Here is a 21,309-nt window from a genome sequence, read left to right on the forward strand (position 1 = left end):
TCCCCTTCCCCTCCATGGAGCCCCCAAATGCTGAAGGACAGAAGCATCCAATTTTCCAGCTTCAAAGACCAAGTTTCTTGTATCCCAGCCCCTAACTTCCTGGCTCCAGGACCCCAGGCCTGCAGGTGGAGGGGTGGGGCTGTTACCCTCTAATGACCACTTTGGAAGGGCTGGGACCAGTTTGGGGGCCTGAGCAGGGGGGCACCTCGTGGTGAGTCAGGGGGAGAACGGGCTCAGTCCCATGCCACAATGGGGGGGGTCACTGCAGGGAGGAGTTCAAGGTCATGTGGCCAGACCCTTCCTCTATGGGCAAAAACAGGAAGTTTAAATGAAAACTTTCCAGTTCTCTCCTCCCCAAACATCAGCCACGTAGGCCTGCCCAGGCTCTCACAGGGAGAGCTTTCTGGTCTGTGGTGCCTTTGGCCCATTCCTACCCTAACTGGCAGAGTTGTTGAATCCAGAGCCCCTCTGGTCAGTTCCACAAACCCTGCCAACATACGCCCCCTAGTGGTGCTCACCAGCAAGACAAGCCTTCTCTTTAGCAGTTTCTCTGGCCAGTCAAAGCCAGCCTTCTAACATCTGCCTCATATGAATCTTTGGCTGGAAAATGGGAATAATAACAGAACTCACTCCCAGGGATGTTGTGAGGCTCAGATGAGATATCTGGAAAGTGCATAGCACAATGCCTGGCACACAGTACCCATCCATCATCACAGAGATTTGACTGACCCCTCACTCAGAGACTTAGGGCTAGAAGGGACATGAATGGTCATCAGGTTCAACCCCCTCCTTTTATTGGAGTCCAGAAGGGTAATATGAATTTCCTTAGGACACATAGGTAGGAAGTGGAAGAATCAGGATTCAAACCCAGAGCTTCTGAAGCAGCATTGTCCCTTGCACCATCCCACCTCCCCCTCTTAAGTCCTAGGTGCCATGAGCCTTCCGCCTCAAATCCAGCCTAGGTTCTATTCCCAGAAAGTTGAGCTCTTCATAAGTGCGTGTATGCGGGGGGAGGTAGGGGGGGCAGTTACGTGTTTGTTTGTTTTTTTATAACCACAATGCCTAGCACAGTTCCTGGCCCTGCAAATGCACTTGATGAAGACCAAGTATTATCAGAAGTCTACTAGGGGACTTGGACCCCAGGTCCCCAGCTTAGACAATCTGGGTTCAGTCAAATCAAGGTACCTACTTTAAGTACTGATGATCAGTCAGGAGCAGCTAGGTAGCACCATAGTGCATAGAGAGCTGGGTCTGGAGTCAGGAAGACTCATCTTTTTAAGCTCAAATCTGACCTCAGATACTGGCTGTGTGACCCTGGGCAAGTCACTCATCCCTGTGTGCTTCAGTTTCCTCATCTGTAAAGTGATCTGGAAAAGGCAATGGCAAAGCACCCCAGTATCTTTGCCAAGAAAAGCCCAGATGGGGTTATGAAGAGTCAGACACAACAGAAAAATGACTGACCAATTATGTGCCAGGCACTGTGCTGAACACTGCGAGTACAAAGAAAGCTAGAAGACAACCCCTGCTTTCCAGGAGCTCACAATCTAATGGGGAGATAACACCCACACAACCATGTGCAAACAAACTGCAGAAGAGATAAACTGGGGGGTAGACACAGAGGGAAGGTGCGAAGATGAAGGAGGACTGGCCGAGGTTTAGGCAAAAAAAGCTTTATTAACAGAATCTGGAGGGGGACTGGGGTCTCTCACTGTTAGAACCTCATCCCAGTGGGAGCAAGCAGAACTGAGGTGCTGAGGTGTGGGGTGCCTCCATGAGGAAGTCAGCTGGGGGGCTCCTGAATGCCACAGCGCATGTTGGCCGGGACAGCGATGTCTGCAGAGGGAGGAAGAGAGTGACAACGGGGGAAGCTCTCTCTCTCCTGCTCCCGGGAATCAAGCGGCCCCGCCCCGGGGTCCTACGCATCCCACCTCCCTCAGACAACCAAGACCTCCAGGCTTCTCACCAATCTGCTTGGGCTTGGGCAGGTTGAGGTTGTCCATGACCTTGACAAAGTCCTCGCAGCTGAGCGTGAGGCGAGGGTTCAGAGTCCGCTCTTCTTCCACAGTGGACACTGTATGCCCTGTTAGCCAATAAGTATCACCCCATGTGCCCATTTGGTTCCCAGAGCCCTTCTCTCCAGCCCCCTTCCCCAAACACCCCCTTCCCCAGCCTAGGGGAAGGGGAGTATTCCCATTGCGAGCCCCTGAAGCTAATCCTACTGCTGTTCATGGTGCAACTGACACCTCCAGCTGTCCTGGGCAGGCCAATCCCATGCTGGACTACATATCCCATCAGCCCTGGGAGCTACACCTGGGTGGACTATGGGCAGTGGCAACAAGGATGCCTCACATGCTCTATAGTCCATCCCAGCTCCATGAGAGGGATGAAGTCCCAAAACTGATGCTCTCTAAGAGCTCTAATGGTCCATTAACACCTCCATATAAGCTAAACCTCCTTCCTCATGCTTAAAGACTGGAGGCCCAAAGGCTTCTGGGAGCTGTGGTTCCGCGTTCCCAAAAGGCTCTGGGAATTGTGGTTCAGAGCCCCCAAGGGTTTCTGGGAGCTATGGTTCTCCAGGGCTCTTTGAGCTTTGAGGCTCCTGTGCACACCCCAAAGGCCTCTGGGAACTGTGGTTCTGAGTCCCCAAGGGCCCCTGAGAACTGTGGTTTGGAGCTTTGAAGGGCCTCTGGGAATTGTGGTTCTCTTTGTACACCCCAAAGGCCTCTGGGAACTGAGGTCCTGCTTTCCCAAGGGACTCTGGGAGCTGTGGTTTGGAGCTCCCAAGGGCCTCTGAGCTGTGGTTCTCTTGTGCATACCCCAAGGGCCTCTGGGAGCTGTGGTTTGCCTGTGTATAACCCAAAGGCCTCTGAGAGGTGTGGTTCTGAGCTCCCAAAGGCCTCTGGGAATTGTGGTTCTGGGCCTCCAAGGGCCTCTGGGAGCTGTAGTTCTCCCACCATGTACCCCAAGGGCCTCTGGAAGTTGTGATGCTACTGTGTGTGCCCTAATGGCTTCTGGGAGTTGTAGTTTCCTCACATCCACATCTTCTAACCGGTCCTCATCCCTCTCCCAACCCACTGATCTCCAGGAAGCCCTCACACCTTGGTAGTCATGAGCTGGGTAGATAAGGCAGTCCCCAGGAAGGGTGAAGATCTTCTCATGGACTGAATGGTACAAGGTCTTAGCACAGCCTGGCGGGATGGGGAAGAAGAAAGGAGGTCTTCATGGAGCATGGATAAGGGTGGGATTCCCAAGAACAAATGAGATCATACTGCACCCAGTATGGTGCTTTGTGAGTGTTTATTCCCACCCCATCCCCCTCCCTCTAAGAGCAGGAACTCAGCATCAGCCTCACCCACCTCCCTACACAACCCCAGGGGATAATGGGCAGGGAGAGGATTGAGAGAAAGGATGTGGGCTGAAGAGGAAGAAGCCTAGGGTTGGGAAGCAGGAGACCTGGGTCCCAGATGCGAGTCTTTCCCTGCCTCGCTGTCTGATCTCAGGGGAACACCTTTCCCTCTTTGGGACTCAGTTTCCTCATTTGGAAAATCAGGAGAGTGACCCCCCTCCTCTTTCTGCCCTGAGGACGGCCTATTCACAGACAAACCTCACTGCCTTAGCTGCCTTAGTCTATCCTTGGCTAAACGGGGACAAGCCTACTCATAATGCCCAAGGCACAGGAGATAATCCTAAATATTCTTAGAATGGGTGTAGGGGGAAGGGGCCCAGACCTTGCTGGAAGTCTGTGCGTCCACATCCGCGGATGAGCAGGGCATCCCCAGTGAAGGCTGCACTGTGGTCACTCAGTACAAAAGTCAGGCAGCCATCCGTGTGGCCAGGGCTGGCCCGGGCCTCCAGGGCCTGAGGGGGGATTACAGAGATGAGAGCAGGCCCAGCCTGTCCCTGCCTTACCTGAGCTCCAGGGCTTGGGGAGGGAGAAGGAATTCCGTTATGGAAATCTACCTTTCAAATCCAGCCTCAGTTTCCCCATCTGTAAAAATGAGTGGATTCAGACTCAGCGATGGCTAAGGTCCCTGCCACTGCTAAATCCAGCATCCAATACTCTCTAGCTGCGTGACTGTGAGCTGGCTCCCCACCTCTGGAAAAAGTGGATTAGGTCACCACCACACTTCCTTCCTTAAGAATTTCAAAAGAACCGTTTGCCAAGGGTCATTTTTTTCTCTTGTCAGATCTCTGATTGCATTCCTCTGAGAGCTCGCTGGCTGTAGCCTGCCCCCCACTGGCAGCTTCCTTCCAGCCTGGCTCTAGTCTTAGCTGCCTGGGGACCCTAAGAAACTGACTTAGGGGTCACAGAGCCAGGATGGGCCAGAGACATTTATCCGCCACCCACAATGCCTCTCTTGCAAACCTATTGATGCAAAAAGCTGGGGCCTTTATACAGAAGATTGTGTGTGTGTGTATACATATACATATATATTTACACACACACACACACACACACAGAGAATAGAATGTAATGAAACATTATTTGTATAAAATTCCAGGTGCCCCCGAGGTCACCGGCTCCCAGACTGCGCCCACTGCAGGCACAGACTGCCTTTTCCTTCTGTCCTCCCCTCCCCTACTCAAGGGCTGCGCTAACCCCAGGAAATGTGTTGATTCTAATGATCACATGCCCATGCCCCTGATCACACCTGCCCTTTTCACCGAGTGCCAAGGGTGTGTTTATGGCCCCTTCAGCCATGCCCTGGTGATTCTGCCTGCATCACCCAGTTTGCCAGACCCATCATCCCAGGCTCTGTTCCCACCCTGGGCAACTCACAAATCGTCCAAAGGTCAAGATGTCACCATCCTCCAGGAACAGGTCAGCTCTGGCCCCACTAAGACGGGAGATGACAGATTTGCAGCCAGGAATCATGGACCGGAGAAGGCCGCTGCCTGTGACATGGTCCGCATGGCAGTGAGTGTTGACTGTTGAGGGAGGGGAGGGACAGGATGTGAGAGCAGGGAGGGCCCTTGGAGACCACTGTCCTAGTCCAGGCAATCAGTGACCTCCTCGAGAGCCCCCTGCCTCCACTGCCTCCCTCCTCCAAAGCAGCCCATACATGGTGGTCTAGTATCCCACTCCTAAATGGGTGGGAGACCTCCACTCCACCGCACTCTGCCCCAGCCCGCCCCGGCCCGGCCCATGGAAGAATTAAGTTAAGGCAAATCCCCTCCCAGCAGACAGGGATCTCCTGGGGGCAGATATTTGCTGTTTTCCATCCGCGTGCCTGGGGGGTACGTCAAGGCCACCAGGCAGAGATGTGCTTCTGGAAGCTCTCTCGGCTCGGTGCACACTGGGGGTCCAGCCCCCTAGCCCCCGCCTGCCTCCCGGGCCAGGTTCACCTGCATACAGGAGGCGCAGGCCGAGATCCTGGACGAGCCGAGCATCCCTGGAGGCGGTGTCCAGCACGGGATCAATAAGCAGAGCCTCCCCAGTGGCCCGGTCCCCCAATAGGTAAGTGTAGGTACAACTCTTGGCTTCGAAGAGCTGGAAACGGAGGACAGGAGAAGACGTCGGGGTGAATGGGGGTCCCACTCCCAGCCCGAAGCCCCCCCCCCCATTCGTCCAGCATCCAGAATCCTGGGCACCGGGCATCCCGGCCCCCGCCCTCACCTGGCGCAGCAGCAGGCCGTCCGCCCGAACACTGAACGCCCTCCGACATCGTACCCAGCGCAGCCCGGGAGCCCGCAGCAGGCCAGGCACGCGCAGCAGCAGCCCCGGCCCCATCGCTCACACTGAGGTCGGTTAGGGCTGCCCCGAGACCAGAGCCAGGGGAAGGGCCGGGGCGTGGTTTGGACCTGCCTAGAAGGGAGGGGCCTTAAAGGGGCCGAGCAAATGAGGAGAGTTCGAATCCCAGAACCACCTGGTCTGAGCTTCTGTTTTCCGGTCTGTAAAACGGGCATGCTAACTACCCAGCATTCCCTACTCAAGCGTAAGCGTGCTTTGGGGATCTCTAAGCGCCAAGAAAATGGGAGTAGCTGTTATTTGTAAACTGACATTTATGGGGGTGGGGGTTCACATTAGCAAAGCGCTCTTTTAATCTAGCACCAGCTCTCTGCGGCAGGTCGATACCGTCATCCCCAGCTTAGAGATGAGGAAACCGAGGCTCCGAGTGGACCACGGACTAGCTCCGAGGCAAGCCGGTAGCACGCTGACTCCCAAGTCTCCAGCCGTTGTAGGGTGACTGGCCTTGTGCTGGGCGCTGGGGTAACAGAGACAGAAGTGAAAGTAGTCCCTCCCTTAAGGAGTCTAGGACCAGCAATTCTTCATAATTATAATTGTTGTTGTCATCGGACTCGGGAGACCCAGGTTCCAATGTCGTCTTTGACAGGGTCTCAATCACTTCTCCTCCCCTTCCCAGGTGCTCACAAGGTGTGGGGAGGAGGGCTAGGTCATGTAACACCCCTTCCCCCATGAGAGAGGCCCAAGTGAAAGCTCCCTGTGGGGCTTCTTATCCCAAGGCAAGACTCTGGGACCCTGAGACTACCTTTGCAGACTAGGACCTGAGTTCGAGTCACTTTTCATGGGTGTGACCTTGGGAAAGTCCTTCGGTCTCTCTAGGGCAAGTTTCGTCTGTCCCTGTGGGGACCCTCATGGAAGCCCAGCATTCCTCCCCTGGGGCCAAGCAGAAGGATGGATGGATGGATGGAGGGAGGGGGGATGCAGGATGCAGGATGGATGCTGGCTGCAATGTACCCAAGAGCTGAGGAAACGAGGGCCTAGGCCTGAGGGCTGAGCTGGAGGAGCGGAGGCAGGCTTTGGGGGTCTGCCGGGTGACCCGGCCGCCCCTGTCCACGCCAGGGCAGGGCCACGCCATCAGGTGAAGGGTGCAGACTCGGTGGCTCTGAAGCATCACTGCTGGGGGACTGGAAGGACGCGGGAGGGGGGATGCTCCAGGAGCCCTTCGCTGTGGGAAGTTTGCAGGACTCGGGGGTGGGAGGAATGTGCGGAGTCACTGCCCGGGGAAGGAAGCCAGAGCAGCCCGTGCTCCATCTTCATCCCAATGGATATTCCTCCCTCCCGCAGCTAATCTTGGGGACCCAGGCATGGGGTCCCCAGCCCTCACCCTCCCAAGGCCCGGGTCTCATCTGCCAGCCCCCCCTCCTTAGGGAGCCAGTCTTGCTGAAGACCCAGCGCCCCACCTCCATCGCTGCCTGTGCCCCCTGGCTATAACGGGGCTGGGGCGGGGGGAAGGGCTAGTAGGTTTATGCAAACAGCAGGCATCCCTTGGCGGCTCCATCTTCTCTCCTCCCCTCCCCCCCCCCCGGCTCTGGGGCTCTCCATGTCTCTCTGTCTCTATTTCTCCATCTCTGGCTGTCTCTGAGCAGAGATGTAGAGCTGGCGGGAAACTCAGGGGTCTTCTGGTACACCAGATAGGGCAACTGAGGCCCAGAGAGGAGGAGTGACTTTCCAGCCGGGACGTATGGACGGACTGGCCTGGGGGCCTTGGGCCAGAAGAAAAGGAGGTACAGGCAAAGGATAGGAGAGAGATCCTGGCTAACAACAGAAAGCGCAGCGATCAGACAATCTTGATCCAGGGAGGCCACCGTAGTGCGCTTTTCGGTCTTATCTGTTTACTTACCGCTCGGATCTGGCCCGGTAGCTCCCCTTAGCGCATGCGCCATTCTCCCCGGGCGATAGAGGCTGGCACGCGCCCTGCGTTGCATGCTCGCCCCCGTTTCCCACGGTGGAGGAAGTAGAAAGCAGGGCGCGTGCGCGCGCGCGCGGCCTGCGCGGGTCTCCATCCCCGCCCACTCCTCGGGCGCGCGCTCAGAGCTGCAAGCCCCTGCAGAGGCCCCGGAGCAGCGCGGCAGCAGCAGGCAGCGGCGGGGGCGACAAGGAGGGGTCGGAGCCCCGCCCCCAGGGAGGAGCTGCCCAGAGGTCGGGGTCAGGGTCCGAGTCCTGGGCCCTGCCTGGGCGGGGCGGACAAGGCTGGGGCCCAACTCCGGGCTTTTGAAGGGGCGGAGGCCGGACACCTGGATCCTCCTCGCATCGGCCGTTCGCGCTGCTTCCCCTTCCAGGTTTTCTCGCGCCCTTCCCCGCCAGGCGCTGGCGATGAGACGCGGCTACAGGGACGAAGGGGTTAACGCGCCCTCCATGGACCCGGAGCGAGCCTGAGCCCCGGAACCGGGTAACTCCGCCCTCGGGATTGTGGCCCCCCCCCGACTAAGCCCCGCCCCTCCCGCATCCTGCGGTCCCACCCCCGCGCAGCCTCCTGAGATCCGAAGCCCCGCCCTCGACCATCCTCCCGCAGCTCCATCGGCCCCGCCCCCACGAAAGTTTCCTGCTTCTCCCAATGAACTGGAGCCCCCTCCTCTCCGCCCCAGCATCCGCCCTCTCCTTGGGCACACGTGGGGGGTCTTGACTGAGTGCGCCTCTGTCCTCTCCCAGCTCCAGCCCCCCCTGGCATCATGCTGGAGCGAGGGGAGCAAGGGCCTGGGGGCAGAGGGAGAAGCCCCTCTGCCAAGGAGTCAGTGACCAACGGAGGGGGTGAGAAGCAGCCGCCCCAAGAAAAGAACCCTCCGGGGAGGGGGGGAGGAGAGCTTGGTGTCCATGAGAGGGGGGTCCCACACAAAGGGCTGGGGAAAAAGGAAGACATCCTGGAGAAGGCCGTGGGAGGGTTGGGGGCCGCAAGGGGCCTTCCTCCAAGGGGAAAGAGTACCAGGGATGAGCACCTTTCACTCAGTCCGTGGCACCTCTGATCCCCACCCCCAGCCTCCAGCAAAACCTCCAAGCCGAAGCGGAGCCCAGCAGCTGCCTCCGAGCGCCCCGGTCCGTCCAGGGCTCGCCGCCCACCCCCCCTCCAGCGCCCTCACCGCTGCCCAGACTGTGACAAGGCCTTCTCCTACCCCTCCAAGCTAGCCACCCACCGCCTGGCTCATGGTGGAGCCCGCCCACACCCCTGCCCTGACTGTGACAAAGCCTTCTCTTACCCCTCCAAGCTGGCTGCCCATCGCCTCACTCACAGTGGTGCCCGCCCCTTCCCCTGTCCGGACTGTCCCAAGGCTTTTGGTCACCGATCCAAGCTGGCTGCCCATCGCTGGACCCACTCACCTGCCCGCCCCTACCCCTGCCCAGACTGCCCCAAGTCTTTCTGCTACCCCTCCAAGCTGGCTGCCCACCGACACACCCATGCTGGCGGCACTCGCCCTTACCCCTGCCCTCAGTGCCCCAAGTCCTTCTGCTACCCCTCCAAGTTGGCAGCCCACCAGCGGCGCCACGCTCCTACTGCTACTGGCGTCCCTATCCCAGCTCCCCCCTCACCTCCTGCCCCGGCAGACCCTCAGCATCGCTGCCCGAGCTGTGGCCAAGCCTTCAACCAGCGCCGACTCCTGGCCCTCCACCAGCGGAGCCACCGTGGAGAAGGGAAGGCTGGGAGGGGGGCCAAGGGGGAGCGGGCCTGAACCCTGCCCCACAGTGGTAGATCCCCCCCAGCCCCTTGCCTGCCTTCCCCTACCTCCACTGCTGCCAATAAAGAGACAATTTCTACTTCTGGGGTTCTGTGCAGGCACTGGGGGGCACTGTTCCCATGGGCGGTCTAGGCAGGGAGCGCAGTGTTACATGGAAGCCTATGTCCCATGGGTGTCCCCCCGAAAAAGGGCTTCTCCACTCCATAGGCACAATGCCTAACAGCTCCCCAGAGCCTCCTTCATGAAAGCTGGGAGACTTATCCAGAGACCTGGGGCCTGTGACAAAGGGTGGAGAGTCAGGATAGAAACTGAGGATCCTGAAACCCTACCCCCCCCCCAACATCAGGGGGCCTCAGAAAAGAGCAGGCAGGGGCTGCTCCAAACAGTGACTTTTATTACAGCTCTGGGGGTGGGAGGGACTGGGAGGGGAAGAGCTGGGCCAGGCTTGGTCGTCCGTCTGCCTGTCAGGCCTGGGGGACCACCCCATAGAGCTGGTAAGGCAGCAACCTCTGCTGCTCATTGCAGCTGTAAATCCAGCGGGGACGGACAAAGGCCAAGGACGGGTTTTCCAGGAGGGCCTGGGGAGGTGGGGGAAGAGGACAGGCTGGGATCTAAGCCAGGTTCCACCTCTGCCACCCCTTCCCTCTGCCCCAGGGTGTGGCAGCAAGGGCTCCTCACCTCCTCAAAGCTGGGGTCCCACTCCTGGGCCGTAATCACAAACTGGACTCGGTCATTCATATAGTCTTCTATCTCCCTGTGGGATCCAAGAGGCAGACACATCAGAACCCCTGAAAACTCAGGCTCTGCTGGGCTTACTCCTACCCTGCCCCACCCCCACCGTGCCCCGCCCCAAGTCTGACCCGTTGAATGCTGTAACAAATCGCACCAGCTGTCTTCGCTGCTCACCGGGAAACTCTCCATAGAGAAAGAAGTGTTTGCCCTGGAAGAAGTCTGGGGGGACGTGGGACGGGGCAGTTAAGGGACTGTGGAAGTGCTGAGCTGAGCCAGCAGCATGAGGGGCAGGCAGGTGGGTGGGTGGGTGCCTAGCCAGGGTAGGGGGTGAGCCCCTGGGACCAGATGGGCCTCGGGAAAGGAAGTTGGGGGGAGGCTCTGGGTGGGGCAGACGGGGAGGGAGTGGACGACGACACCTGGGAGCTCGGGGATGGGCTGGTCCAACGGCTCTGGGCCTTCGTCGTCTGTGTTCTCGTCAGTGGACCCGGCATATGGGTCCTCTCCATTCTCCCCTGGATCTGGGGGCTGCTTCTGGTCGCTTAGCTCGACCACCCTGGGGAAGCGCAGAGAGGAGCCCAGTGATTGCCGGGACCTTGCCCCACCTCTCCTTTCCTGTTCCAACTCACCCACCTCCTCAGCTCATCCTCTGTGTCACCAGAATCTTCGGTCCCATCATCCTGAGCATCTGAGGGCAGAAAGCACTCGTTCATGCATTCACGCAACAGACACAAGGCACTGATTCCAAAGGCTCCCTCCCAGTCCTCTGGGACCTGGGTTTCATTCTCTCCCAGAGCTCCCTCTTGTGAGGAGGGGTCTAGGGCCTTACCTGCCAACTCCTCCTCTGGATCTGGGTCTTTCTGGGGCCCCCTGGGGGCCGTCCCTGGCTCTTCAGGGGTCGGAGTCCTGGGGCCTGACGTGGGCCCTGCTCCTGGAGGCTGGTGGTTTGCCTGGGGGCGCTAAGAGAGGGACAGGAGACAGTTACAATGTCTCACTTCGGAACCGGGCCATGACAGGCATCACCCAGAGCCATCCCACCTGCAGGTAGCTCTCACTGTGGGCGCTTTGTCCTTACACAGAACAAAACCCTTCCTCCCTCAAGTGGCTCTTCTGACTGGAAGAGAGCTCCCATGTTGACCGCTTCCCCCTCGTCTTCCTCCCACCTTTCCCTCTCCTCCCCTCCCTCTTCCTTCCACCTCTCCCTCCTCCCCATCTCCTTTCTTTCCTTCTCTCCCTCCACCTCTCCCTCCTCCCCTCCCCCTTTATTTCCCTCTCTCCCCGCCCCCAGGCTAAACACCGCCCCCCCCATCCCCTACAGCTGCTCCTCATCTGGCCTGGCTTCCACCCTCTTTCTCTGCATGTGCTCTGGCCTCTAAGGGAGGAGCAGGAGGAGGCGAGGGAAGGGCAGAGCTGTTGGCTGGGTCATCTCAGTCCTCTGATGAACCTTACCTTTGTGGTGGGAGGGGATGTCTCCTCGTCACTGCTAGAGTCCGGACCTGCCATGAGGTACCTGGGGAGGGGCGCAGGTGGGCAGACAGAAGCAGAGGCTATCAGAGGTCAGAGAGGCACCTGCCCCCACCTCGCCATCAAGTCCCCCGAGGCCTGTCGCCAAGAGAACCCACAGCCCCCTTCCCTGAGAGGGTCCTCACCGTCGACAGGGCAGCCTCCGCCACATGCGGTGACAGTCCAGCACCCACTCTTTGCGCACTATGCGTCCGCCCCGGCTCAGGACTGCACTGTACTTGGGTGTGTTGGCGAAGGCACAGCTGAGGGCGAAGGTCAGAGGTCAGGGAGATGCTTGGGCTCCCCTGGAGCGAGCAGGAGGGAGACGGGGGCGGGGGGAGCGGCCTACATGAGGTGGGTGCTGTCCGAGGTCCAGTCCGGCCGATACTTGGCGCCAAGCTCAAGGGCCTTGTCTCGAAGCTCCGAGCGGAAGGGGTTCTGGAAGCCACTCAGCACCACGACCACGCCCTCCAGGACCTTCCCCAGCTGGACAGGCCCAGCTCCGGCCCTGGCTTTGGCCCCTTTCTTTTCAGCTTGTGGAGGGTACTGGGCAGGGGCAGGGCTCGCAGTGGGCACTGAAAGAGACAGAAATCTATGACTCTGGGTCCTGGGAGCAAGGACCCTGCCCTGGCCCCCTCTATCTGCCTCACCTTTGGGCTTCTTGAGGGCTGGTAGCTTAGGGTGGGCTGCATGGGCCTGGGGTCTCCGGGGGCTTCCTGGTTCATCGTGACTTAAATCCAATTTCCTCTTGCCCTTAGGAGACTCTTGGGGCTGGCGAGAGGGTGTATGTATGTGGACACACTGTGTGTCTGGGGGTAATGGCTCTTTATCCAAATCCCCCTCCTCCTCCAACTCCAGTCCAAGCCCGTGTCCCAGCCAGTGAGCCATGTGGGGAGACAAGGCCCATCTCCTGATCCCCCTGCTCGGCCCAAAGGCCTCACCTTGCTGGGAGCTCTGCTTGAGGATGGGGGTTGGGGGGGAGATATTCGAGGAGGAGACTGGGTAGCCAAGCCCTGGGAGGCCTGCAGTGTGGCTGCTGCATAACTGGGGCCTGGCTGCTCTTTGGCGGGGGCTGTAGAGGAGACAAAGTTTCCAGGACCTGCCCTGGAACCTGACTTGTCCCTGGGCCCCGAGCCCCCTAGGACTCAGGAATCTTGGTGCTCCAGCCTCAGGGCTTCCATGGACTCAGCCTCCGCCTCCCCCAGGAGGCTGCGTGTCCGGGCCCCCAGCCCCAGCCAGGCTTCAGGTGCCCAGCCCCACCAGCTCAGGGACTCCCGAGTCCAGGTCCCACCCGCTTAGAGATGTCCCATCTCTTGCCCCAGCCCCCAACTCCACCTTGAGCAACCAGGATCTTGGGTCCCAGAGCCCTAAAGAGCCCCAGGCAGGTGTCTCTCTCCAGGCCCTAGTCCTATTTCACCTGGAGAAGCCTTGCTGACCCGATTGAAGAAGAGGGCCCCAGGTCTCAGGGAGCTGCTGGTCCCATCATCCTCCTTTACTCGAAAGGCTCCCAACTTGGTCACCTTCTGCAAAGAAGCAAGTTTAGGGGGAGGGGGCACCCCATGGCCCGAGGCAGAAGAGAGAGAGAGAGAGAGGTGGAGTTCACTCACCGGAGAGGACGTAGCCCCTTGCTCCTCCTTGTCGGGTGGGCTGTGCAACCTTATAAAACTCAGGCCATAGGGAGAGTCCTGGGGGCCGGAGAGAGGAGAGAGGTTGGAGGCTCACCCGCTCCATCCTGGGGACTTGGGTACAGCCCTGCTGGGAGCCCTTGTACCACCCTCCGGGCCTTTCCCCTCACCTCCCCAGAAACCCTAGGTTCTCATCCCTCATGCCCTGGTGTCCGGGAGCTCAGCTCTGACCTTCGTGTAGGGCTGGCTGCACACGATCTTGATCTGGTCCCAGCGTTTGTCAGCCGTGGCCCGCACCAGTTTGTCAGCAGCGAAGAGCCGGACCCGGTTTGAGTTGGTCCCACTGCGGCTCTCAGATGGGGACATGAATGAAGAGGTGACGAGGAGGACCTGGAACAGAACACACACAGACACAGACACACACAGACACACACACGCAGACACACACACACACGCAGACACACACAGACACAGACACACACAAACATAGACACACACACACACAAACACAAACACAGACATACACGCACAGACACAGACACACACATAGACACACACACACACACAAACACAAACATACACACACAGACACAGACAGACACACACACACGCAGACACACACAGACACAGACACCCCCCCACACACACAGATACACACAAACATAGACACACACACACACAAACATACGCACACAGACACAGACACACACACACACAGACACACACACACGCAGACACACACAGACACCCCCCCCACACACAGATACACACAAACATAGACACACACACACACAAACATACGCACACAGACACAGACACACAGAGGCAGCTCTGACCTCACGGCACATTAGAGATAAAGCCCATCGGGCAGCGGGGGAATGGTCCTCCTGTGTGGGACTCAGGGACAACAGCGCCTCCGGGCTGGCAGCCTCACCTCATAGTCCTGCCCTCCGCTGCCATGTGCCGAGCTGCCCGCCAGCACCTCCACAAAGGCAGAGCCCTCATTCCCGATGTCGATGCCATGGATCTGCTCTTCTTTCTCCAGCTGGGGGGAGGGAAGGGGGCCCTGCATCAGGGCTGGAGGGCCCTTGGCACAGCAAGAGCCGAAGGCTAGGCCTGGCCTTAGCAGCCGCCTCTCCCCGGCCCGTATTATACAGATGCCCAAGCAAAGATCCCCAAAGTTGAACCCAAGCTTCCTGACTCCTCGCCCAGGTGATGGGATCTAGGCTGGGAAGGGAAAGAGCCCTAGAGACAGGTCTGGGATAGAGACGTGGATGGCCAGGGGTGAGGGCAGAGGGCTGCTCACGGTGGGGTGGGGAGGGAGGGATCTCCAAGGCCTGGGTCACCTGCAGGATGACAGAGATCTGCTTCTCCCCAGCCTTGGCAGAGCGCCATTTCCGATAAGTGTCGGCCTTCAGTAGGTTCTCAGCTGAATGAGTCTGGAAGGGAGCAAACATTAAATACCTACTACAAGCCAGGCCCTGTGCTGATTACAATCCTAGGAGGCATTTTCCTCATTATTACCCTCATTTTACAGTTGAGAAAACTGAGGCAAACAGAGATTAAGTGACTTGCCCAGTCACAGAGTCAGTAAGTGTCTAAGGCCAGATCTGACTCGGGTCTGACTCCAGATCCAACACTCTACCCACTGCACCTTGTAGCTGCCTGGAAGTGTGGCGAATGAGGGGGAGGGGGCAGGGCAGAGGGAGGTGGATCAGCCCTTCTCTGGCCCTCTCCCCCCAGGGCCCACCCCTCTGGAGCTGGATGTCTGTCCTGCAGGGCCCTGGCAATCTCCTCATCTTGCCAGGGGCTCCCCAACGTCTCCTACAGATCCATGTACTGCTCAGAAATTCCCAGGTGCTCTTACGGCTGCTCCTGGAATGACCCCACAGACACTTCTGAAGGACCGTTATAAACGCCCTTGGAAGCTCCTCAAAGGCTATCTCTGGGAGCTCCCCATAGCTATTCCTAGATGTCCCCTTGTGATACCCCCATAAGGGCATCTAGAGACAGTGTCAAAACCTACAAAAGCCCCTGAAGACAAATATGAGAACCCCCAACTGATGACTACTTCTATATGCCCCTACAGATAACTTATAAAGCTCCCTGGACACACCTGGATGTTAGAAATCCCCTCTACAAATACCTTTGTGTCCCCTATAAAGAACCAAACGCCCCCTACAGCAAAGCTTCCCCCCCACCTCCTGGATTCCTATATGTCTGCGATAACCTCCCGGCAGCTCTAACAGATGTCCCTCGATGTATCCTAGTGGTCATTTCAGAAGCACCCTGCAGCTATACCGTGAATCTTCTATGGACAGTCTTAGAACTACGCGCCCCCGCCCCACAGACATCCTCAGCCCCCCCAGATAATCGCAGACGTCTCCTGTGGACAGACAACCTCAGGCTAGGCCCTCCAAGGTCTCCCCTACGGATACCTCCGAGGCCACCTCTGCCTCCCCCACCCCCAAATATCTGAACCCCTTAAGACATTCACAGCAGAGCCCCCAAATGTCCCCCACAGACATACCTGGAGCCCACAAAGCCATTCTACAACTCCTCTGCTCTGCCCCCCCCCCAATATCAAAGAATCTCCAAGTTCTGAAGGGGCTGCAGGAGCCAGGGGCAGAAATGACCTGGGCTTGTGGGGCCAACAAGTGGTCATCAGCTTTCTTTCACCCCTTCAGTGGTCAGGAAGTTTTTTCTTACTCTGGGTGCAAATGTCCATCCTGTCAATGCCTATTCTGCCGCCTGGCGCCAAGCGGTCTAGAGATAGCTTTCAAAGCCCTAACACGCCTATGCACACTATCCTCCCGGAGAGGCCTTCTCTCATCTGTGCCCTTCCTCGGCTAGGGAGCCCAGAACTAGCCCAATCCTGAAGAGAGTGGTAGCACAGGCCAGAGGCCAGCAGGCCCCCAACCCCCACCACCCTCCCTGTCCAGTCCTCCTGGGCCAAGATCATCACACTTGTTTTCTTAACTTCCATGGATGCTGCAAACTTTTCATCAGAGTGTTAAGAAAAGTTGCTGCCCAGCTTACATCCTCTGGGACAAGCTTGAGCCAAAGGCCTCACGTGCATCCCTATTTGTGTTTATTCTATAAAAACAAACTACATGTCCACTGGAACATAAGCTGCTCTTGAGGAGGGATGGTTCACTCTTTGCATTCCCACGGCACCTGGCAGGCTCTGAAGAAATGGGCAGGGGCAGCTAGGTGGCACAGTGGATAGAGCACTGGGCCTGGAGGCAGGAGGACCTGAGTTCAAATCTAGTCTCAGACCAGACACTTGACACTACTTACTAGCTGTGTGACCATGGGCAAGTCACTTAACTCCAATTGACAAAAAAAAAAAAAAGAAAAGAAATGGGTAGGACCTGACTGACCGCTGGGCCCCCCCAGAGCTCTTTGTCCTTCCTGATGGCCAGTATTTCTCCCAGCCCCAGAGCATCTGCCCTGACAATCAACAGCACCAGCCAAGTCATTAACACAATGTCGAAAGAGCACTGACCCTGAGACTCCCGGGGACGACCCCTAAGCCCCTTCTGAAGCCGCTCCAGGCAGGCGAGGTCATTGCTCTCCACGCCGTCTACAACACGGCAGAGACTGGCAGAGGCTCTACCCAAATCTAGGTAGACTCTGGTCTACACCTAGCAACCCTCTGGCCTACCCTGGAAGAGGCTAGGCTGGCTCTTTGTGATCGCCTCCTTCTAGAGGGGAGAGGGAGCCCACAGACACCTGCAGGGGCCCCCAAACGTCATTCCCAGGCTCTCTTGAACCTCCCATGGATATTCACGGATGTCTGCTACAAACACCTTCGGTGAAAGACATTCCTGAAGTCCTAAATGTCCCCTATGGGCACCCCTACAGTGTCCTATAATGTCATTCCTGAAGCCTCTATGGAGGTACCACTGTCCATAGCAAAGACTTAAATGTCCCCATTAGACCCCCAGAAGTCCCCTACAGACATTCCTGGACCCCTCTAGACATGACAAATATGTCATAGATACGCTCCCAGGTGGACCCCAAAGGGACCCCATGGAAACCCCAGGTGCTTCCCGTTGACATACCCAGGCTGTACCCATAGACACTCTGCTAAACACCTCCAGGTGCCTCCTATGGGCCCCCCCAGGTGCCTCCTATGGACACTCCCACAGACACGCCCAGGTCCTTCCGATAGATATGCCCACAGACACCTACAAGGCGTTTCCTATAGACACCCCAGGTGCCTGCTCTAGACACCTCCAAGTGCCTGCAGACACCCCCAGGTGGCCCCCATAGACACTCCTGGAGCCCCTTGGATAACCGGAAGTCCCTCCCGCCGGGCCTCCGTAACCGGAAGTCCACAAAGAGTCATGCCCCTCTCCCTCCTCTGGTTCCCTCACCGGATCCTGGCTGCTGCAAGACACCACATGGCGGAGGCGGATCTCGGGCATGGTGGGGCCAGAGGCCAGGCAGGACGAGGCCTCACAATCCGAGGCCTCCGGACCAGGCCAGCGCCTGGGAAGCAGGAGGCCGCTCTTTTAGGGCAGCACTAGTGCGCAGGCGCGCAGCCTCCCGGGCCTGTTCAAAGTCGGGCGCGCGCTCCTTGCCGTCGCGCAGGCGCACTGGTCCTGCTCTCCCTGGCTGGCTCCGCCCCCACCCTGGCTACTCTAGACTACCCTCTCTATGATCTCTCCTGGCTCTAAGCCCGCCCCTTGACCGGGCTGTCCCTCCAATGGCCAGCCTTTGTGGCCTCTCTACCCGCTCCTCTCTACTCTCCTCTCCCCCGCTCCAGTCCTGCCCCTCTCCAACTCTCCACTCTAGCCCAGTCTCTCTATGGCCACCTTCCCTTGGCTCCACCCCTTTTCCATGACTTTTCTATCCCTCCCTCTCGCTAGCCCGCCCTCAGGAGGTTACCATGACACCTGCCTCCCGCCTCCTGGACTCCGCAGCCCGTTCCCATTGGTCACTACAACCCTGTTCTCCTTTCCGATAGGATGGCATCGTCCGAGGGCGACTCCTCCTGGCTGCCCAAGTCGGAGGATCCCAGTGCTTTTCTGCATCCCCCAAGTCAGCCCAGTTTTGGGGGCGTCCTTGTAGGTATGGGGTGGGTGGGCCCCCGCAGACCCATTCCAAGCCCCATTAAAACCAGGCAACCTCAGATCCAGCCCAGGCACCTGGAGCTGAGCCCACGTGGTCGGATTCAAGCCCAGAGAGGGGCAACGAATTATCTGAGGTCACACACACAGCAAAGGGCATAACTAGAACCCAGGTCCTCCCAACCCAGCACTAGGCCTGGTTTTGCGAAGGGTGCCGTCTGACGACAGGCTATTCAGTTAAGGGCGGTGGCTGTACCATTCACGGCTCCCCTTTCTCCACCCCCTGAACTCCTCCCTTGGGGAGGTTTTGTGGGTGGGGGATGTGGCTTGTACACAGATCAATAGATACAAAGTAATTCTGGGGGAAAGATCAGGAAAGGCTTCCTGGAGGAGGGGGCGCCCGATGAGCCCCCCCGGGTCAGCTGTTCATTTGGGGAGGGGGCAAGCACAAATGGAAATGGGCAAATGCTGCATGTCGGCGCTTGGGTCGTTGAGTGATGGAGAAGAGATCCATAATGTCGATCAAACTAGTGTCTAGCGTGCCAATACGTGCCCCGCCCCTGGAGCCCCTGCAGACCCCGGAGACCACCCCCGGCTTCCTCTTGGAGGGTTTCTAATGTCTTCGCTATCTGCTTTTTGTTGTTGTTGTTAACTTAAAATAAAAAGACTTCCTCGGGGATTCTTTCCACCTGGGGACCGTCAGATGCGCTTTTATTATAGAAATGGTCTACCCAAACCTGCTGCACCAGACTGCAACCATAGGTGATCCCAGAACCCAGCCCGCAGCCGGCTCCGGGTGGGGACGTTCTGGGAGCGCCGGTCTTCGGGGCTGCCTAGTGAGCTCAGGTCTGAGAAGGCAAGGGGGCGTGATGGGGTCCGAGCGATCCAAAGGCAGGGAATTCCCCGGAGAAAATAGAAGAGCACCATGGACGGGGCTCCCAGGCTCGTGAGGAGCTGCCGCAGGTGGCCAGGTGGGGCGGGGGGCGGGGCTTGCCTCAGGTGTGCTTTCCTCTCCGCCTGGCCGAGCTCCCAAGGCATCTCTGTCCCTGAAAACAGAGTCACCAGAATTTCAGGGCATCGCCTGTCTAGCCTGCCTGCAGTTTTGTTCCCTTTCCGGAGGCGTCTCAGACTTCAGAATAGAAGCAGCCAAGGGAGGCCACTGTGCTTACAGCGCTGAGCCTGGAGTCAGAAAGAGCTGAGTTCAAATCCAACCTCAGATCCTGACTAGTTGGGTGACCCTGGGCTTGTTAAACCTGGGCTCAGTTTTCTCATGTGTAAAATGGGGGTAATAATAGCACCTGCCCCCCGGGATTCTTGTGAGGATCAAATGAGATAATATTGATAAAGTGCCTGTCACTATATTAATGTTGGCTACTAACTTTTGAATTCTGCGTTATCTGTGGGGTGAAATACGCCTCTTTCCCCCCCTCTTACACTGTCACCACTCTGATGTAGACCCTCATTACCTCACACCTGGACTATTGCAATAGCTGCTGGGAGTTCCGCCTGCCTAGAGACTCTTCCCCACTCTGGTCTGTCCTCCATTCAGCCACAAAAGTGATTTTCCTGAAACACAGATCCAGTAATGTCCCTCCCCTACTCCCTATTGCCTCTAGGATCAGATACAAAATGTTTGGTTTGACATTCAAAACTCTTCATAACCTGCCCCCTCCTACCTTTCTAGTCCTCTTACACCTCGCTCCTCAACATGTACTCTTTGATCCAGTGACACCACCCTCCTGTCCACTCCAACCACTGACCTGTCTGGCTTCCTTTAAGTCCCAACCAAAATTCCACCTTCTATAGAACCCCCCTTACTACCAGTGCTTTCCCCTCTGTTTATTATTTCCTATTTATCCTGTATAGCACATGCTTTGTATGTTTGTTTTCAGGTTTTCTCCCCCATTAGACTGTATGCTTCTTGAAAGCAGGGACTGTCTTTTGCCTCTTTTTGCATCCCCAGCACTTAGTATAATGCCCAGCATACAGTAGGCTGTTTGACAGACTGAATAAAATAAAGGTGGTCTTATATCCCCTGTAAATGTAGTGTTGCCTTGAGAAGCCCTTTCACTAACATCTGTGGAGCACTAGCCAGGAATTATATTGTGAGATTTCCCAGAATGAACCTTGGAGGGTGTGGAGGTGGGTGGCAGGAACCAAAGCCCACCCCCAAGCTCAAACCCGGGCTGTGTAAACTCAGAGTTTTGGTCCACTGGTTACAGTGACTAGTGTCCAACTTCTACCACTTTTTCAAGAGCAAGATGCCCTCTGAGGAACAAAATTAGAGTCTCCAGGAGTCATGTCCCTATTTCTTGGTCTGATGAACCACCTGAAAATCTGCTCCTGGCTCTGACCATCTGATGGAAACTGAGGCAGAGATGATTGCTCCAGAGCACAAAATTCCCATCCACGGATGTCAAATTTTCTGGTGGAAGGCTCTCCAGTGCTTCTCTGTGTGTTGGTGGTCCCCTTCCCTGACATGCTATGGACCTCTCTTTCCCCTCCTAAAGGACCCCCAGCCACTTCAGTGTCTCCCAGCTTACAAGCTCTTTTCTTGAAACAGCTCCAGGAGATAATCATTAATGATTCCATTTTACAGGCACATAAACTGAGAGGAAGGAGAGAATGTGATTTGCTCAGGGCAATAACAGCAAGTGGGTGGAAAAGCCATCATAATGTAGGATTCCCCAGCTGGAGTTGCCATCTTAATTATGAGATCATGGATTTTGAGCTGGTAGGGATTTTAGAATTCATCTTTCCAACAAATGGAAAAACTGAGGCCTTCAGACAGGAAGGAATCTGCAGAGCGATCTCAGTTTCTCCATCTAGAAAATGAGGAGAAACAGAAAACTGGGAAAGAATTTTTACAACCAGCATCTCTGATAAAGGCCTCATTTCTAAAATATATAGAGAACTAAGTCTAATTTATAAGAATACAAGTCACTCCCCAACTGATAAAT

General features: G+C 57.2%; 3 protein-coding genes across 8 annotated transcripts; 1 reads left to right on the forward strand and 2 right to left on the reverse strand.

The window, feature by feature from the left end:
• Nucleotides 1-1,654: 1,654 nt before the first annotated feature.
• Nucleotides 1,655-7,685, reverse strand: ETHE1 (ETHE1 persulfide dioxygenase). Of its 4 annotated transcripts, none has more exons than XM_021003573.2 (8): nt 7,587-7,685; nt 5,618-6,206; nt 5,347-5,491; nt 4,781-4,929; nt 3,729-3,858; nt 3,099-3,188; nt 1,964-2,080; nt 1,655-1,833 (listed from the first exon to the last, which is right to left on the reverse strand). In XM_021003573.2, exons 2-8 carry the CDS (start codon nt 5,729-5,731, stop codon nt 1,781-1,783), a joined length of 798 nt encoding a protein of 265 aa, XP_020859232.1. In that variant the 5' UTR covers nt 5,732-6,206; nt 7,587-7,685; the 3' UTR covers nt 1,655-1,780. The 4 variants fall into 4 exon arrangements, with proteins under 4 accessions (XP_020859232.1, XP_020859231.1, XP_020859233.1 ...); XM_021003572.2 differs by having other exon boundaries at nt 5,618-6,959; nt 7,587-7,683; XM_021003574.2 differs by having other exon boundaries at nt 5,618-5,821; nt 7,587-7,673.
• A 94-nt stretch (nt 7,686-7,779) lies between these two features.
• ZNF575 (zinc finger protein 575) lies at nt 7,780-9,493 on the forward strand. The gene is made up of 4 exons (XM_021003577.2): nt 7,780-7,885; nt 8,026-8,135; nt 8,396-8,494; nt 8,720-9,493. Exons 3-4 carry the CDS (start codon nt 8,416-8,418, stop codon nt 9,406-9,408), a joined length of 768 nt encoding a protein of 255 aa, XP_020859236.1. The 5' UTR covers nt 7,780-7,885; nt 8,026-8,135; nt 8,396-8,415; the 3' UTR covers nt 9,409-9,493.
• A 295-nt stretch (nt 9,494-9,788) lies between these two features.
• On the reverse strand, nt 9,789-18,016 carry XRCC1 (X-ray repair cross complementing 1). 3 transcript variants are annotated; one of them, XM_021003570.2, is made up of 17 exons: nt 17,654-18,016; nt 14,618-14,710; nt 14,206-14,316; nt 13,503-13,661; nt 13,254-13,331; nt 13,064-13,169; nt 12,588-12,718; nt 12,297-12,417; nt 11,996-12,221; nt 11,793-11,909; nt 11,593-11,653; nt 10,973-11,102; nt 10,777-10,831; nt 10,563-10,699; nt 10,275-10,365; nt 10,093-10,168; nt 9,789-9,992 (listed from the first exon to the last, which is right to left on the reverse strand). In XM_021003570.2, exons 1-17 carry the CDS (start codon nt 17,702-17,704, stop codon nt 9,879-9,881), a joined length of 1,857 nt encoding a protein of 618 aa, XP_020859229.1. In that variant the 5' UTR covers nt 17,705-18,016; the 3' UTR covers nt 9,789-9,878. The 3 variants fall into 3 exon arrangements, with proteins under 3 accessions (XP_020859229.1, XP_020859230.1, XP_078002026.1); XM_021003571.2 differs by lacking the exon at nt 17,654-18,016 and adding an exon at nt 17,339-17,559; XM_078145900.1 differs by lacking the exons at nt 14,206-14,316; nt 14,618-14,710; nt 17,654-18,016 and having other exon boundaries at nt 13,503-14,172.
• Nucleotides 18,017-21,309: the final 3,293 nt, after the last annotated feature.

This window comes from Phascolarctos cinereus, unplaced genomic scaffold (genome assembly GCF_003287225.1).
Source record: "Phascolarctos cinereus isolate Bilbo 61053 unplaced genomic scaffold, phaCin_HiC Scaffold_726;HRSCAF=1367, whole genome shotgun sequence".
NCBI classification, from domain to species: Eukaryota; Metazoa; Chordata; class Mammalia; order Diprotodontia; family Phascolarctidae; genus Phascolarctos; species Phascolarctos cinereus.

Bases quoted from the DNA above. Each gene is read 5' to 3' on its own strand.
- ETHE1 (XM_021003573.2), bottom strand. From the start codon at position 5,731: ATGGGGCCGGGGCTGCTGCTGCGCGTGCCTGGCCTGCTGCGGGCTCCC. The intron at 3,189-3,728 runs GTCTGGGCCCCT...CCATCCCGCCAG, and splicing joins ACGCACAGACTTCCAGCAAG to GCTGTGCTAAGACCTTGTAC. The intron at 1,834-1,963 runs GTGAGAAGCCTG...CTCCCTCTGCAG, and splicing joins GCCCAAGCCCAAGCAGATTG to ACATCGCTGTCCCGGCCAAC.
- ZNF575 (XM_021003577.2), top strand. From the start codon at position 8,416: ATGCTGGAGCGAGGGGAGCAAGGGCCTGGGGGCAGAGGGAGAAGCCCC. The intron at 8,495-8,719 runs GTGAGAAGCAGC...CCCCACCCCCAG, and splicing joins GTCAGTGACCAACGGAGGGG to CCTCCAGCAAAACCTCCAAG.
- XRCC1 (XM_078145900.1), bottom strand. From the start codon at position 14,048: ATGTTTGTGTGTATCTGTGTGTGGGGGGGGTGTCTGTGTGTGTCTGCG. The intron at 13,170-13,253 runs GTGAGTGAACTC...GCTTCTTTGCAG, and splicing joins AAGGGGCTACGTCCTCTCCG to AAGGTGACCAAGTTGGGAGC. The intron at 10,832-10,972 runs GTAAGGCCCTAG...TTCTGCCCTCAG, and splicing joins TCCAGAGGAGGAGTTGGCAG to ATGCTCAGGATGATGGGACC.